This window comes from Chiloscyllium plagiosum, unplaced genomic scaffold (assembly GCF_037043375.1).
Source record: "Chiloscyllium plagiosum isolate Xiang-an unplaced genomic scaffold, Cpla_swu_hap1 HiC_scaffold_6, whole genome shotgun sequence".
Taxonomy (NCBI): domain Eukaryota; kingdom Metazoa; phylum Chordata; class Chondrichthyes; order Orectolobiformes; family Hemiscylliidae; genus Chiloscyllium; species Chiloscyllium plagiosum.
This window is the reverse complement of record NW_028270144.1, coordinates 48,520,923-48,540,127: the sequence shown is the minus strand read 5'-3', so window position 1 is coordinate 48,540,127 and position 19,205 is coordinate 48,520,923. Positions and strand designations below refer to the sequence as shown.

Below are 19,205 nucleotides of genomic sequence, written 5' to 3'. Positions count from 1 at the left end.
ATTATTAGCCAATCCTATCTTTAAAACAAAATTAATAATGCTGAAAAAGTCGCATGTTGCAAAAATGTTTTCTGATCTTCCCAAACTAATGCCTGGACCAATCACAATTAACCTTTCTGGTTTATAATGTTTACAAAGTGACACTTAACTATCAATCATTATTAACTGGTGTATTCACCATGGCAATGCCTTTGCCAATCAGAGGCCATTGCCAACTAATTGAAGTTTTCTTTCATACCATATAAATGTTAGTTTTAAGTTTAAATTGGTATTCTTGTGAATTGTCCTACTGAGTGCAAGATAAAAAGCTTTAACAAAATATGTCCATTTTAAAACAATATTCAATTTGTGTCTTACCATTTGACTAAATCTCTAATCTGGGGATGCCAATTATGCATCCACAACCTTCTATGAAAAACTACACCTGACATGGAAATAATATCACTCATTACTGCATATATCACATTTGAAAGCTATGAATAAGTAAAGTTTTGCAAATCCACCTCCAAGCTGTCTTCAAGCTGAAATGTCACTCTGCCTATCACAACAATAAATAAGGTAGAATGTGAATTTTAGCACCGGTGTGTACCTAAAAAAATCAGACATAAGTTCCAATGACTGAGGCATTGTATCCAGCAGCTTGTTCTTTTGGCTGTTCACAGCCAACAAGGTACTGACTGTACCCATCTAGTCTGCACTTGCAAAGCTCACAACACACTGTCCAACACTAGATGTAACTTTAGAATTGAACACATTTGCTAAATAACTGACTGTGTGAAGAATTTCACTTATAATCAACTTAGGATAGTCAAATCAGACTCATAGTATGGCATACATTCCAGTGTACTAGAAATTATATTTATTTCTACACAGGGCCTTGTTAATTTCAGACAGAAAGAAAATGTACAAACTGGACCCATTTCAACTCAACAAAACAAGTGGCAGCCATTCCCTTATTCAGTTCTCACAAATGCATGGACTACTGAGAGTCAACTTGCCTGTTTCAAAATGGAAAAATAACTTAGCATTTAATTAATGCATTCCCAGTGGCAACACTGCTACCAAATCAGAGTCCACTTGCCAAACAATCAGAACTTTCCTTTATACAGCACGAACATTGCTTTGCCTTTACTTCTGTATTTGTTGCAATTGTCTGGATGAATGCAAAATGAATAGCTTTGATAACAGATGTATTTTATTGGTAATACTAAAAGGCAAACTATGGCAGAGCTTTTTTCACTGTTTCACATCTCTTTGTAACAGGTGGCTCAATTTTTATGTCAAGATTATTGCTTTATGGGTGGAGCTTAGAACTACAACTATAAATAGCCTAAAAGCTCCACAGTATCACCATTACAATCAAGCTACAACCTGTAAGCACCAAAGATATTGCAACCCAGAGACAGAAGAACCCTAGAAACTCTGCAGGGAATGTGAATGGATGCAAATAATTTTGATGGCATTAAAAATCAAGCAAAAAGATTCAAAACGGCCTCAAAGTTTCCAATGCTCAATTGGAAGGCAATGAGGATCATATCTGAATTTACATGTTATGAAAATGCATCAAGCTCTGCTTTCTTGACCATAATATTTCTTACTTAGATAAACAAAGCATCCAAATCAAAATTGCCAAAGGCAATGAAGGCTTTTGCAGATATAACAGCTTAGATCTGTTCAATGCTTTACTTTTAAAAATCCAGAAAAATATGGTAAACAGTCAAAAATTAGGTTTAAGTGAAGCTCAACTTAATAAGCTATCTTGAATATATGTCTTCCAGTCAAGGGTTGACAGAGAACACTGAAGATTTTGTCACTAAGCTCAGAGATAAGGGGTATGATTCAGACTTTCTGGCAGCAGAATTAACTGACAGAATAATTGAACCTGTGATAGCCTTGACAACAATGATATTAATATTACTAAGGAAAGTAAAATTTTATTTTTTTAAGAATATAAAAACATTATACATGTTTTTAAGAAATAATTTATATAGTAAATTTTATTTTTCAATGATTTTTGATGTCACAATTCTGCACAATTCAAATAATTTATCAATATCTTCAAGAAACATCAGCATTCTATTAAACTTAAAGCTATAAATGATAAGGAAAGTATTAATTTCCAAAACAACATAATACTTAAATTGGCACAATAGCATAAGTTAGAAACAAATTTCATTTTGAAAAATAACTGACACAATTCTACATAAAAGAAATTATCTTCTAAACATTCTTTCAGCTATTAGTGAGGTCTCATGTAATAAATTGCAAATGCATACACTCAAAGTTGGAACATTATAACCAGACAGTTACTACCCCTGTTTACAGCATCTCATATCTCAGTCTGAGTTTTAAACTAAATTTATACACAATGTTCATTACAAGTGCATCAACTACATTGCCACAACCCCACTATCCCCAAGATAACTCTTCAACTTTGCAGACTTAAGCTAGAGATTCATTTGCAAGGAATGTATTTCATTAGAGTCATAGAACTATAGAGTTATACAGCATGGAAACAAATCCTTTGAACCAATTTGTCCATGCCAACCAGATTTCCTAAACTGAACCAATTCCATTTGCCAGTGTTTGGCCCAAATCGCTCTAAACCTTTAGTGCATTAAAGTTAGTTAGGTTTCCAGTTCATTGAATATTCCTTTGTTGACAGGTTTAAAGCTGTTCTTTCCCTTTTGCGAATTTCCTGCAGTCACCTTCTCCCATCACCTTGCAGTCTTCCATCCTCCCTCCTCACAATTTTCTTTTACTCCCCCATTATTACTACACCCCTTGTTCACCTGAAACCTGCTTCTTCACCTTATGTAGGCTTCTTTTTCACCTAAGATCCCCAACACTTTTGTTGAATATAGATAAAGTTTGAAATCCCAGGCATTTATTAAGAATAAAGCTACAAGATTTCATGCTTTTTAAATTGACAAAATGAACCAAACTCCACAACTTAGAAAAGTAATGCATGTTCTATCATCCAGAATTAACAAGGCAAATCTGTTTGCAAACTGTAGATGAATACTCCACAGAGAATATCAAGTCAAGTTTGATCCCACAGAATTCTCAGCAACCCATCCAGGAACTGACACTGTGGGTCACCGTAACTCTAATCCCATGTTTACATTGGGAGAATATCATCTAACTCTGCACCGTAGATCACCATCCAACAGGCTACCTTCCAACCCAATATACATACCCATTCCAAAAATGCATACTTTGTTGATCTATGAAACTGAGTGCAAATCTATTTGATAGACAAGCATGGACAAACCATCCCAGTCATCATTCATTGACAGACCCAGGAGTACATAATGGATTACTCAAAAATCAGGGAAAGCTGAAAGATGCTCACAAATGATGTGCAATAATGAATTATCCAACTTGAACATAGGACAGAAACTCCAAGTGTAACACCTCACCAAATCCAGCAGAAATATTCAACAAATACCCATAATTAAGATTGTATTAAACACACAAAATCAAGACATCCTAATAGGTACATTTTAATTTTAAGGAACTTTCAAATGAATCCGAATGGCATTATCCAGAGAGGATAATATTTAAAAACAAGAATAGATCATTGACGGGTATTAACGAAAATATTTTCACATTTGTTCTTAGAATGTGACCTAACATGCTCCCTTAGTTTGTATTAAGCTGACCAACTGCATTCATGCTGACAGATGGATTGTACAGTGACTAAAATAGTTGCAGAATATAAATGTTTTTCAAAATACGGTTAAGTGCTCCTATATCCATAGGAAATAGCTGTGGTTTGGTAAAAAGGACTGATTGAGGCACTAAAAGAAATAGTGCCATTTTGCAGTTCATTAGAAAGTGCATGAGAAAATCTGGTTGATATTGTGAGCACATTGGATTACTGGGCGCTGTAAGGTCAACTCACCATTGGCATTTTCTAATACTCTGCCATTCCCTCCCCATAAGCATCTGAACCATTTCCTCCTTACAGAGCTGATTCCATCCACTGACCCAATATCACAACCCCTCCCTCCCACCTTGCCAGACCATATATCCTAGCCCATCCTCAAAATACTGTTCCAATCTAAACATCCCACTGTTCTGACTCCATACTTCCACATTCCACATCCCCAACAAATGCGAACAGTCCCTAACTACTCCCTGACTAACCCAAGCCCCAACCTATCCTAAAACATCACCACACCCTCCATCACAAAAAGGCATTATTCCCTGATTTACACATGTTCACAAGACCTCTGCCTTGTTCTAGTAGGAACTCAAAAACAAACTAAATTCACATCCACTTGGTAACTTGAGCAAGCATTGGCTGACGAGGACCTTAGCTTTGGTCTCACTATTGCACCTATTTGGGTTCAATTTCTTCACCCGGAGAGTAGTGAGCCTGTGGAGTTCTCCACATAAAACAATTGAGACCAAAACATTGATTGTTTTCAGGAAGGAATTAGATATAGGTCTTAAATGATCAAAGGGTATGAGAAGGAAGTTGGAACAGGGTATTGAGTTTGATTACCAGCCATGACCAAACTGAATGTGGAGCAGGTTTAAAGGCTGAGTGGGCTTACTCCTGTTCTTATATTCTATGTTGTAAACAAGATGGGAGCAGCATGCAACTCAAACTTTGTAAATTGTCTATATTCATAATTTTATTGCTACATTCACTTTCAAGAGCAACTAATTTTACAGATCTAATACAAGACTTATCCAGAGGAAGCAGTGCATACATAAAAGTGTATGAATACTCACAAGCCTGTCCAGATTTGTGCCAGCTGCTGTTGTTGGTCTTTCTTCAGGGCTATAGGGCCTGAACCGTAAATTAAAATTTTCTGAAGTGGAGCGTGTCCTACGCGTGGGTTTCATTGGTTTTGGCTGGCCACATCCTTGAAAAACCTGCAACAATTAAACAAGTAAAAAACATTTCAAATTGTTTCAAGTTCATCCACTAACTTTTTCTAGAGCAGTATCTCAAGTAGTTAAGTGATCTGTTGAGTGAGTGAGTTTTCAGAGCCAGCATATTTCTCTTTGAGTCTCAAAAATAATGATTTCAGAAAAACTTTGGGACGCAGAAGTATCACGGATGTTGGGATAAAAAATGTGGTCATTGGGACGCACACAGACAGATCTCCCAAAAGATCATTATTACTGTGAATTTTCAAATCAAATGTCAACTTTGAATTACAGATTGAAAGTTTGAATTGAACTCACTGAATCACAGAATTACTATGCTGCTGAAGGAGACCATTCAGCCCAATCACATTCATACTGGATCTCTGATGACTTAGTGACATTCTCCTGCCCTTTCCACATAATCCTGTGCATTATTCCTTTTTAAAGTAATCATTTAATTCCCTCTCAATTGCCTCAATATTTGAAGTAGGGTTCCACCACACTTCCAGACTGTGTATTTCAGACATAAACCTCCTGTTGCTTGAAAATGTTGTTTTTCTCGCATTGTTGATATTTCCTTTACAAATACCTTAAATCTGAGCTCTTATATTCATGATCCTTTTAAAAGCAGGAAGTGTTTCTCCCTGCCTTCTCTGTCCAGACCTCCCATGATTTTGAAAACTCCAAGTAAATCTCCTTTCAGTTGATGGTACTACGGACAAGTCAGATGGCAGAATGAAATCTGGATTGATATATCATATTTTGTTTTCCTTAATTTTACATGGCAGTCTTTCACTGAAATGTACATGCACAAACCGACAGATTAGTTTTATCAAAAAAAGATAAGTTAAGAAATAAAAATAAAACAAACCAAGCTATAATAATTTGAAAACCTTTAAAATGCAGCAAAACAAAATCCCATCTACTCCCTTATACTATCAATTTAGAGCTATTCAAGAAGTAAAGATATTTTCCTTCCCTATTAAACTTGTAGTTTTCACTTATCTGCTTTTCTTTCTCACTTGTTGTCTTGTGACCTGTGAAGTCTTTTTCCTGAATCCTCACACAGCTGAGATCTCAGATTTCCTCAGTTTCGAATAATCATTTTTACCCAAACATACCTCTCGATGTTTAACATGTGAAACAATTTCCTTGAGGTAACCTATTTCCATAACTGGTTGGAACTATTTCCTTTTTTTTAATGAAAGACTCCTAGCATCTGGCTTAAATCTCTGAACTGTTAATCCAGAGATCTCTGTAATGTTTTGGGGAACCAAGTTTGAATCCTGCCATGGCAGATGGTAAAATTTGGAATCAATAAGTATCTAGGATTAAGAGTCTAATGATGACCACAAAACCATTGCCGATTATTGGAAAAACCCCTCTGGTTCACTAATGTCTTTTAGGGAAGGAAATTGCCATCTATACATCTGGTCAGGCAGCATCCAAGGAACCTCCTCCTACAGCCCCCTTGACCATGACCCCACCTCCCACCACCAAACCATCATCTCCCAGACCATCCAGAACCTCATCACCTCAGGGGATCTCCCATCCACTGCCTCCAACCTCATGGTCCCACAACCCCGCACCGCTCGTTTCTACCTCCTGCCCAAAATCCACAAACCTGACTGCCCCGGCCGACCCACTGTCTCAGCCTGCTCCTGCTCCATCGAACTCATCTCTGCATACCTCGACACGGTCCTGTCCCCCTTAGTCCAAGAACTCCCCACCTACGTTTGGGACACCACCCACGCCCTCCACCTCCTCCATGATTTTCTCTTCCCTGGTCCCCAACGCCTTATCTTCACCATGGACATCCAGTCCCTGTACACCTTCATCCCCCATCACGAAGGATTTAAAGCCCTCCGCTTCTTCCTTTCCCGCCGTACCAACCAGTACCCTTCTACTGACACCCTCCTTCGACTGACTGAACTGGTCCTCACCCTGAACAACTTCTCTTTCCAATCCTCCCACTTCCACCAAACCAAAGGAGTAGCCATGGGCACCCGCATGGGCCCCAGCTATGCCTGCCTCTTTGTAGGATATGTGGGACAGTCCATCTTCCACAGCTACACTGGCACCACCCCCCACCTTTTCCTCCGCTACATCGATGACTGTATCGGCGCTGCCTCGTGCTCCCACGAGGAGGTTGAACAGTTCATCCACTTTACCAACACCTTCCACCCCGACCTCAAATTCACCTGGACCGTCTCAGACTCCTCCCTCCCCTTCCTAGACCTTTCCATTTCTATCTCGGGAGACCGAATCGACACGGACATTTACTATAAACTGACCGACTCCCACAGCTACCTCGACTACACCTCCTCCCATCCTGCCCCCTGTAAAAACGCCATCCCATATTCCCAATTCCTTCGTCTCCGCTGCATCTGCTCCCAGGAGGACCAGTTCCAAAACCGTACAACCCAGATGGCCTCCTTCTTCAAGGACCGCAAATTCCCGCCAGACGTAGTTGACGATGCCCTCCACCGCATCTCTTCCACTTCCTGCTCCTCTGCCCTTGAGCCCCGCCCCTCCAACCGCCACCAGGACAGAACCCCACTGGTCCTCACCTACCACCCCACAAACCTCCATGTACAACGTATCATCCGCCGCCATTTCCGCCACCTCCAAACGGACCCCACCACCAGTGATATATTTCCCTCTCCTCCCCTATCAGCGTTCCGAAAAGACCACTCCCTCCGTGACTTCCCCGTCAAGTCCACACCCCCCACCAACCCAACCTTCACTCCTGGCACCTTCCCCTGCAGCCGCAAGAAATGCAAAACTTGCGCCCACACCTTCCCCCTTACTTCCCTCAAAGGCCCCAAGGGACACTTCCATATCCGCCACAAATTCACCTGCACCTCCACACACATCATCTATTGCATCCGCTGCACCCGATGTGGCCTCCTCTATATTGGGAAGACAGGCCGCCTACTTACGGAACGTTTCAGAGAACACCTCTGGGACACCCGGACCGACCAACCCAACCACCCCGTAGCCCAACACCTTAACTCCCCCTCCCACTCCACCAAGGACATGCAGGTCCTTGGACTCTTCCATCGCCAGACCATGGCAACACGACGGTTGGACGAAGAGCGCCTCATCTCCTGCCTGGGAACCCTCCAACCACAAGGGATGAACTCGGATTTCTCCAGTTTCCTCATTTCCCCTCCCACCACCTTGTCTCAGTCAACTCCCTTGAACTCAGCACCGCCTTCCTAACCTGCAATCTTCTTCCTGACCTCTCCTCCCCCACCCCACTCCGGCCTATCACCCTCACCTTGACCTCCCTCCACCTATCGCATTTCCAAAGCCCCTCCCCCAAGTCCCTCCTCCCTACCTTTTATCTTAGCCTGCTGGACACACTTTCCTCATTCCTGAAGAAGGGCTTATGCCCGAAACGTCGATTCTCCTGTTCCTTGGATGCTGCCTGACCTGCTGCGCTTTTCCAGCAACACATTTTCAGCTCTGATCTCCAGCATCTGCAGCCCTCACTTTCTCTCGAAGATCTATACATCTGGCCCAGATGTGAGTCCAGACACACAACAATGTGGTTTACTCGTAACTACCCTCTAGGCAATTAGAGATGAGCAATAAATGCTGGCGCAACCAGTGACACCCATGAATGAATATTTTTTGCAAATCTGATCTTCAAATTGCCCAAAAGTTTTCCAGTCTATGGATTTTTCTAAGCTAAAAATCAACTGTCAATCATTATAAACATAAAAGTAAACTAAATTTCAATGCTTCCTCTTTCTTTATTTATCACCACTCCATAAACAAACTTTCTTTAAAACTCATAGAATCACTGTGGAACCAGGCCATTCAGCCCATCATGTACACAGTGACCCTCTGAAGGGCATCCCTCCCAGATCCACTGCATTACCCTGTTCCTGTAGCCCTGCATTTCACATGGCTAATCTAAATAGCATCCCTTGACACTATGACAATTTAGCATGGCTAATCTACCTAACCTTGGAGTATGGGAGGAGACTGGAATCTACCTAATCTTGGAGTGTGGGAGGAGACATGCAGACAGTGAAGAATGTGAAAACTCCACACAGACAGTCATCTGGGATGGAATTGAACCTGGGTCCCTGGCACTGTGAGGCTGCAGTGCTAAACACTAAGCAGTCATCTAACACGTACTAGTTTACAGCAGACACCTCATAGCGCTGGAGCAGTACCACCAACACTGCCTGGGCAAGATCCTGCAAATCCACTGGGAAGAAAGAATGCATCAACGTTAGCATCCTTGACTAGGCTAACATCTCCAGCAATGAGGCATTGATCATCCTTGATTATCTATGATGGGCTTGGCACATCTTCTACACAACCACCATGAGACCCCAAGCAGATGTTCTACTACCAGCTTTGAAATGGCAGGCAAGCCCCACATGGACACAGGAATTGCTTCAGTGATATTCTCAAGGCATTATTGGTGAACTGCAGCATTCCCACGCACACCTGGGAATCATTGGCCCAAGACCATCCAAATTTGAGGAAGAGCATCTGGGAAGGCATCAAGCACCTCGAGACTTGCTGTCGGGATAAAGCAGAAGCCAGGCAAAAACAGTGTAAAGAGTGCACAGCCACACAAATATCCCAGCCATCTTTTCCTGCAACCACCTTCTGCTTCAAGTGAAACAGAACTTGTGGAAGCTGCATTGGTCCATACAGCCACCTACAGACTCCCTCTGAGAGTGGAAGAAGTCAGCTGCATCTGCGATGAACTGCCAATGATGACTGGATTAAAATCATGGCTCTGGAAGGTCTGACCTAGTTAATTACCAAACTTTTTCACAAATATCGACCAACATGCATTGTTAGCAGTTTAAAATCCAAACACTTAACAAAATAAAAAGTATCAGTATCTGTATACAGATCATACACCTTTAAAAACACAAAGAACACAGAACCCAACTTCTCCAATTTAACATCAGCAGTGTTCCTTGAGCAGCATTCTTGGGATTCTAAAGGTGAGTACTATGAATGGGCAAGCTGAACACTTTTAACCTAACAAAACATTGTCAGTTGACCAACCATTACTGTCAGCCCACCAAACTTTTTTTCACATCTGCAAGTGAGCTGTCACCAAAAAGTAAGCCGACTTGGCATCTCAATTTTATCCTTCTGATTAAAACACAACATTTAAAGTAGGTGCAAGTTAACTGATGAGATTACATGTATTTTGTATTATTTTAATCAATACATTTAAAATAGAGGAGTTGAATATTCTGTCCTCATTTTATATTGGACAAAAGCAACAATAAGCTGTGCTAATGGAAGTTATGTAAATATATATACTGAGGAGCATGTTCTTTGTAATTAAGTAATCTTTCTTCTCCTTTGCTCCTGAGCTCTCCAAGTAGCAGATATCTGTACAGGAAAAATGAGTGGCTGTGCAGCTATTGAGTACCTACTTTGAGCTGAAGGAAGTCTATGACAGGAAACTTAATCCAGTTTTTTTTTCTGGCTTCTCCTTTCATCTATGTGGAAAAATTAATCTTCCACTTTCAACTTTGTTACAGTAATGCCGCCAAAATCAGGAACCAACTCTTCAACAATAAAAATGCAGCTTTCGTTTTCGATTTCTGCAGCTCATTGAAACCAGTGAAACAGACTTCATAGCCATTGGCAGAACTGACTCTATTAATTAAACAGTAGTTTAGTGTGTGCATTCTATTAATACATTAAATTAAACTACTACTCTAAGGAACACTTTCCGATGAAATGATTAAAACAAGGAATAACCCAGATCAGCATTATGCCGAGTAAATGCTATCCCAGTTAATCGCTGCTTGCTAACTATAGCTTATTCGGAACGCAGATAAATTCATTTGTTAACTCCAGTCACTAAACTGATGAGGCTTTTCACTGCCTCCAGAGGCAAATGTCTACTCCAAGGAGCAGAACAACCCCTATGAATATTGACGTTTCTTTGACATTAGCTTAACAGAGAAATGAGCAGAATTTCAGTAAATAGAAGCATGTTTAAGTGATAATTCAATCTCGTCAATGATCTTCTAAGTGCAGATTTCTTGGTATAAACAAGATAAAATGGCTCTGAAGAAGACTTCATAACTTTTTAATTGGAGCAAATAAATCCAGAAAGGGAATATAATCCATCCATGATTAAAGATGAGGAACTAACCTAGGAAACAAGGCACAAAACAGCAGTAGGAGTTTCATGTACTGAACTATTTACAAGGCGTTGGTGAACTTTAATTTGCTGTTACGGTTGAGATCCATGTGAAAACTGTTTTTCTTATTTGCCTGCATCATGCCAGAGGCCTCTTGTGGTATAGCCTGGCACACCTTTGAGCCAGGAGGCACAGGTTCAAGTCTCACCTGCTCCAGAGATGGATAATAAATTGAATCAATAGGTTGATTAAATACAGGTTGATATCTGTACCACTCAGAAGAATAGGGTGCAGTGGTCATGTCTCTACCTGTGGGTCAAGAGGCTTGGGCTCAAATCTTGCCTGTTCCAGAGGTGTGTCATAACATGTTTGAGCAGATTGATTTTTAAAAAAACCTGTGCCATACTGTAAGCATTCCTCAGCCTCCTGTAAAATGTTCCATTTGATCAGTTCTTCACTGATCTCGAGAAGGTAACTCATTTGCACTCAAGTTGCAATGCTGATTTTGACATATGTTTGGCTGTTGCAGTTCTAAAGATAGTCAGCAATGAAAAGAAACTGATTCTCACTGAGCTTTCACCAAGAACACATAAATGGGATTGGACATTATATTTGCATTGTCATACTATATCTGCTTAAAGTTATAATGCTGAAAGATAACAGAAAAAACAGATAACTAATATGATTCAGAATTTCCATCAGTGACTAAATGCAATGATTTTCATTTTTCTCTTTGACACCTGTAAATTCTCACTTCCCAATATTATTTCATAAAGCATTCTACAAATGATATCATAATTTTTTGTCAGAAAGGCCTGCAGAATTTGTGTTGACTTTAATCAAGGGGAACTGAAGGAGGTATTTTAATGCAACTTAGTTTGAACTAAAGCATGCAGAGAGCATTGAAAGGAGTAAATATTCAAAACATCACTGTTTATTTTTCTTGGTTTGTGCCACTTGGTCATGTTTTCTTTCCTAAAGGAAGAAAGATATTCAACTCAGACCATCTGTTAGTAGGGCATTGCAAATACCCTTGGAGAGAGTTGCAACCAATGTTTGAAGACAGATTTAACATTAACTTGTCGTCCCTCCTATTGTGAACGTGCACATTCTCTCTGTATATGGTGCTTTATTAATGGACTAAATCATAGACTTGCATAGAATCCCTACAGTGTAGAAGCAGGCCATTCATCATATTGAGTCCAGACTGACCCTCTAAAGCGCATCCCACCCAGACCCATCCATCCCTGTAATCTGCATTTTCCATGGCTAATCCACCTAACTTGCACATCCCTGGACACTATAGACAATTTAGCATGACCAATCCACCTAAACTGCATGTCTTTGGACTGTGGGAGGAAACCAGAGCACCTGGAGAAACCCACACAGATGCAAGGAGGATGTGCAAACTCCACACAGACAGTCACCTGAGCGTGGAATCAAACCTGGATTCCTGGTACTGTGAGACAGCAGTGTTAACCACCAAGCCACTGTGCTGCCCTCAGTGTCAATGACCTTACATTAAAAGTGATTAAAGTTAGACACAAAGAGATGGCAGCTGGAGTAGGCTGATCAGTCCTTTGAACTTGTTCTGTCATTCACCAGGATCATATCTGTCTGAATTTCACTTTCTCTCACCTTCCCTATATACCTTTGTTTCCTTAATTAAATATTAGTCAATTTTTGACTTGGAAACGCTAGTTGAATGAGCATCAACAGCTCCACAGGTTGAGACTTGATCCTCAATCCTAAAAGTCTGACCTCCAAGTTCTCAACTGACCAAACACAGAAGACATCAGCCCAGCAACTTCTCATTGGGTCCTTTAAGAATTTCACAGGTTTCATTGAATTTTTAATCTGGGGTTGGGAACCTGATCCCTCTATCATTTCCTAGTTGCAAAACAATGTTTCATAATGTATGTCACTTAACATTGCTTTGCAGTATTAAAAAATTGAACTGACCTGGGCCAAATTTGACGTCCAGGTAGTGATGTTAGGAGCAGCCCCAGTTTAGTTGGGGTGATGCTGGTTTATTGGTAATGTCATTAGTGCAATGTGACTAGCAATCCAGAATCTTAGACTAAATGCTCTGGAGGAGTAGGTTTGAAACTCAGCATGGCTGCTTGTGAAATGTAAATTTACATTATACATTTGGAATGGAAGTCTCAGTGCTAGCAATCATGCCAACTATTGTCAATTGTTGTGAAAAAAAATCTGCGTCACTAACATCCTTTAGAGTTGAAAATCTGTCATCCTTCCTCACATTTGTCTTCATACATACAGGAATGTGGTTTCATATCCTTTGCAGTGACCTGAGAAGAAATTCATTTTAACAATAGTTATGGATGGGCAACAAAGCTGACCTTGTCATTGATGACCATATTCCATGCAAGAATCAATGAAAAACAAAAACCAGTGGAAGTCCCCTTGACAAGTTTAACAATATCCATGACTGGGCTTGGTTTTGACAGATACGATGGAACTACAGACTGCCAGCACTAGCCTGGGTAGTCGTCCCAGGGAGGCACCACAAATTTCAGATGCTCTAAACAGATGCAGTGCCCAAAAGAAGAGATATTTTGTTCTTGATGTCTGGAAGAAATAATCCACCAGGGCATTTATAGAGGAGGTGATGGATGTCAGAGGTATGTGAGTGCATTACAGGAAGTAAGTGATATACCAAGTTCTGGAAAGGTGAATGTTATGTGACATCTGATTGACAGGCCTGTAACTCTGCAGATGCAATCTTACACATAAGCTGAATGTGTGTATATTTGTATGTGCACTTGTGTACGTGCGTGCATAGTTCTCAAATAAAGTAGCCAGTTGCAGCATTGAGCAACACTAACATATGGAGTGCAGTTGAACAGGGCATTACCGAGGTTATCCCACTGGAATAGGTGATGTGGGGCAGAGGATAAGGCAACAAAAGGGTTTGTTAACTATGGTACTATGGTCTGCTGTGGGATAGACTGTGGGTGATGGACAGCCTTTTTGGTTTATTATGGGACTCTCCAAACATATATGCTGGATAATTTAAGAGTTATAGACCTTCCTGTCCCAGGGGCTGGGAGTGGCTTGGGTGCAGCATTGCTGAATTTGCCAGGGCCCTTAGATACATGCTAACCTGAGGACTGCCATTAGCTTTGGAACTGCCCTGCTCTCTCCCTTCAATACTTGGGCACTTACCAATACCACCTTTATCTTATTTTTCTTCCACTTCTTCTTCTTTCTCTTCCATAGAAGAACAGTGTTCCTTCATCCTGCACCAGGCATCTTGGTCCTGTATAGTCATGTTGTGCAGCATACAATCAACCCTGACTGACATACACTAGAGGTCAGCACTCAGCTGGTTAAGGGAAGTGAAACACACCTTCAGGATGTCAATGATCTGCAGGGAGTGTTAGTTAATGGTTCTGGTTGAAATGGCATTCTGTATTTGTTTCTAAGTACTAGATTTGTCAGGAAAGACGTATTCAAGAGGTGAGCCTTACCCCCAGCAGCTAACTTGGAATCTGGGTGTTGACTTGAAAAGGTATAGTACTTCAAATTCTCAAAGGCACAATGATAGAGACCTGGGAACACAGTGCATACCAAGATAAGATTTGTGTGATCACATATAATTGGGCATTGATGGAGCGGAAGCTTTTCCTGCTCAGTCACAATGTGATCTTGTTGGCAGAACCATTTTTCCTGATAGCTGGTGTGCTACTTTTTGTGAGCAGCTTTCAACACATGACGTTTGAGACTCCAGGGAAGGATAAGTTGCTTAAATTGCTCCTGTTGTTGTGGATCAGCCAACAAAGAAGGCCACTTTTCTCCCCAGTTCTGCTCCAGCTGTCTGTTGGAACCCCGTCATTAGATAGCAATGGAAGTTTAGTCTTTGAGTAGAAGTGAAGTTGACGGATGTCCTTAACAATTAACCAGGGCTGTCTGAGATCCACTTCTGAGATGGATAGAAACGGTGAAACTATGCATATCTCTATCCTTCTGGATCAGATTGGGATCTCCTTCAGTAGCAAAATGATAATTATTTGAAGGCTCCCTGCCCTGGATTCTATAGGGGATTGGGATGTGAATGTTGCCACATGCTTCAGGTCTGTATGCAATATCAGTCATAATTCCCTCCCACTGGAAAAATTGGGTTGTCTTGTTTGGTCAATGTTCCGGCTCAGGATCTCTGCATTTCCATTATCTTTGCTCAGGCTGTATCTGGTGAGGAAGGCGTAACAGGATAGCACTGGAATCTCACTATACCTAATGTCTGTGATGTTGACAGGAGCACACTGTTATCATTTCAATATGTTTTTGGAGTATCCCTCAGAAGGCTAAACCACAAAACTTACTATGAAGTTAGGACAGCAAGAAGTGGATCTGCCCTTGCAGTACAGTAATCTGTTCTGTCTGCCTCTTCAACCTGACATTTACATTCCATTCCACCCCTACTAAGTGCCTCCCTGACGGTGGACTCCTTTCTGCTTTAGTTTTCTGTCTGTCCCTGTGGTCCTGATAATTTGTTTACATGAGTTAAAGGTCACTGCTACATCTCCTCAATTCCATCTGGGTGCTTCCAAATCTTACTGTTTCAGCACGGCTATGTTCAGCTGTTTGATTTAACTGACAGGTCCAGGAAGATGATGAAGTCAAACAACTTTACCAGCACTCTAGGCATATGGAAAACAGATCCTCTCCTTTGGCTTGCTTGTGCCCAAAAAAATCTCTTCAGTACCTGAAAAGATCCTCTCTGGACATCCATACCTCTCCCCTGTATTTCACGGTGAGCCTTCCCAAACATATGTCCCAATATGACTGCCACCTCTAGTAAAGACATGATCAGCTGACAATCCTCGATTCAGACCATGGCCGTCAGGTCAATGGACATTTTTGAACATCGTCCCAAATTGTCTTATCTTCTATCTGTAAGTGGGTAGGAGTTCATGGTAGGTAATTTTGCGATATGTAGGGCAAAATAGAAACTCTGCTTCATCTGTGCAGCCTGTGCCCTCATTAGAACTGCCGCAATGTCAGCCCACTTTTCTGAGACATTATTTTAACCACTTGCTTTATCTCAGTCAGATACTTTGCTATTTCCTACAGAAAGATTTGATGCTTGACTTCTGAAAAGCCACTCTGGCACCAAGATTGGACTGGAGGTTCAAGCACACAAACTGCATCAAGGTCAAATAACATTGATCCTTTATTCCACCAGCAAAGTCTTCATAAGCCATTCATGGAAAACCTTAATTCTGAGCAATAAACTGTTTAAGGACATCTGGGACCAACACTCTGGATCACCAGGAAGCTATTAAAAGCTGAGCTCATCAGCAGGGTACAGAGCAGTTGGTGGATCCCCTATTGCTAACATCCATGACCATGTAAACCAGATTACTTCATCTCCTAGCCAACAAGGGTGACTACCCTCTCTTTGGGGCTTCTCAGACTCAGAAATGCCTTCCAGGCTTCTCTGCCAAGCCTCTAACAGTTGTACGTCAGATTCCCTCTCCCATCTCTCTCACCACCATCAACGGCTATGACTTGTCACACTGCAATTCATAAAACATGTAATTCTGCATTTCCTGCTTACTGCTGCTCTCTCACTATTACCTCATGACATCAGGGTCCAACACAACTGGTCTGCCAAAGACACTGCATCTCACAAGGAGGGGCCGACCAGTACCTCTGCCCACCACAATCCACCCACCATTGCCACCATTCGGTTACAGAACATTGAGTCAAAAGAGATGCTCTAGCCTACTTTTAAACTGGACTTCTACTGAAGCTTGTTTGTAAATGCAAAGGTGACAGAAAGACGATCTTCACATAATATTAATCCACAAAACAACTCCAGCGTCCTTACCTTAGCTGACACTTGCAAGCTGTGATCTTGCATATTCATGATGGCATCGGAAATCTTCAAATCAATTGGATCCAGGACTGCTTCAATGTTGAAAGGTCCTTCCAACCTTTCCGCTACCAAGAGCATAGCATCTGTCAAAACAAGATGCAAGTGCCACATGGAGGGTGAAGATTAATCATGCTGGCATTTCATAAAAAGTTAGGCACAGAAATGCTGACTGTTGAAGTTTATAGCTATACTGGAATATAGAGTATGTGACAAAATGGGAATATTTGAACAGTATGTGATTATGGCATACAATTGCCATGTCAAACTGCATGAGTTTAATTTCCATGGAAAATAGGTAAATAAAATGGAACTTTTTCATTTTCAATAATATACAATAATATATTCTCTCCAATTGCAAATTTGTAAGAAATGTCTTTGCACATAAGCAGCAAAAGAACTCAAGTCTCACATAGCACCTCATTGATTTTTATCCAAAATCAGGAGGCAGAAAATGCAGTAATCCTCTGTGTGCATTTCAGCATATAAATGAGGATTAGAGGGAAAACAGAATTGCTGTATGTGTCATGATCATATTTACAATCAGAAATCTGTGTTTGTCACGAGCAAATGATTTAGTTCTTCTGGCTGTCAACTATCACGTGGAATACTGCACAAAAGACAGTGCACAATTCTAACCAATTGCATAATTTATGAGCTAGAAAAAATACCCAGCAAGTCAAATGATACAAATAGAAATATTTATTGAATAATGCAACTGCCTATATCATGAAAATTGTATATGATAAAGTGTCCAATAAGGACTACAACATACACCTAATGCTTGTGATCTGTACGTCTTTCTACCATTGACAGAGGATTTCAGTTAAAAAAAAGAAAATGTTTTAATCTGTAACAAAGCATCACGTTTTCAACCAAAAATACTGTAGGAAATACTTCTTTCTCTTTTATTTGAGACTAACAAATCCTTTCATTGCAAATTGATTCCTGTGATTTTGAAACATAACTCCGCCTGTAAAAATTCTGAAATTATCTGTAAATCACATAAATTAAAATCAATCAAGACCTATGTTTAGTTTTTAAGACATTATTATACGTTTACTTTTCTAATTAATGCATATTTCATACAAATATCACATTTTAGTACTTTGTGTCCACTTACCATTGGATCATCTGCAGGCCATCACATTAAGTTATTCTAGTTAATATAAATTCAGCTCAACAATGCTCAAATGTGTAACATACCTGCAAATGTGACAGGATTCAGCATTACAGAGCCAGCAAAAAATTGTTAGAGATGGAGGAATCTGCCCTTTGACATCATGGTAAGTGTTGTGGTCATGTTCAATTGTACCTTCTGAGACACCTTGGGTTAGAGTTTCTGCCACCAATGCTTCTTACTGTTATCTTTCTAAGTTACTGTTACCAACTGAGGAAGGATGTCAACACCGAGTTTTGAGTTTCATAGGAAAAATGCAGAAAGTGGACTGTTCCAGGTTCAAGGGGTTGAATGGCCACTCCTGTTCTTATTCCTTGTGCTCTTATAAGAGGTTATACTGGAATGATATAAAATGTTGGTTAGGCCACAACAAGAGTGTTGTGTGCAGATCTGGAATCAATATTATAGGAGGTTACTGAAAACATTTACCAGGATGTTGCTTGGGCTAAGCAGGGATATAATTGAGATGTTCAAAACTGAGGGACATAGACAGGGTAAACATGAAGAAACATTTCTTCTTAGTGGAGGGAATGATGACTGGTGGCATGGATTTAAGGTAACGGCATGAGGTTTAGAGGGCATATGAGGAAAAAAATCTTTCATCGTGAGAGGGTGTTGGGAATCTGAAACTCACTGTTTGTAAGTGTGGTAGAGGCAGAAACTCTCATAACATTTAAGGAAGCATTTAGATGTGCACCTGTGATGCCAAGGCATATAAGGCTATGGGCCAAGTGCTGGAAAATGTGATTCGAATAGTTAGATGGTTGTTTTGACCAGCATGGATGCAATGGGCTGAAGGGGCTTTTTCCATGCTGTTGACCTCTATGACTCTATGACCAATGTCAGAAAATCAATGACCAGCTTTTATTGCAGAAATAAGTTCTTCTAAAGTGAATGTCCTCCTTTAACAGTAACACTCAGACTGAAAACTCATTACAAATTCAAGTAGTAGAAAACCAGGTACAAAGGAACAGGAGTCGGCCATTCAGCCTGCAAGCCTACTCTGCCATTCAATAAAATCATGGCTGATCTGTGGCCTAACTCCATATGCTTGCTTAGGGTGCATATCCCTTGATACTCTTGCTTAGTA

The 19,205-nt window shown here is 40.6% G+C and overlaps 1 protein-coding gene across 1 annotated transcript in view; it reads right to left on the bottom strand.

Annotated features, from left to right (window-relative positions):
• Window positions 1-19,205, bottom strand: part of LOC122550548 (glypican-6-like) — a 1,037,604-nt gene that overhangs the window by 60,093 nt on the left and 958,306 nt on the right. Inside the window, exons 5-6 of the mRNA XM_043691449.2 lie at window positions 16,891-17,021; window positions 4,747-4,890 (exon numbers count right to left, since the gene is read on the bottom strand). Coding sequence (XP_043547384.1) covers window positions 4,747-4,890; window positions 16,891-17,021 — 275 coding nt within the window. The remainder of the gene's footprint in view (window positions 1-4,746; window positions 4,891-16,890; window positions 17,022-19,205) is intronic.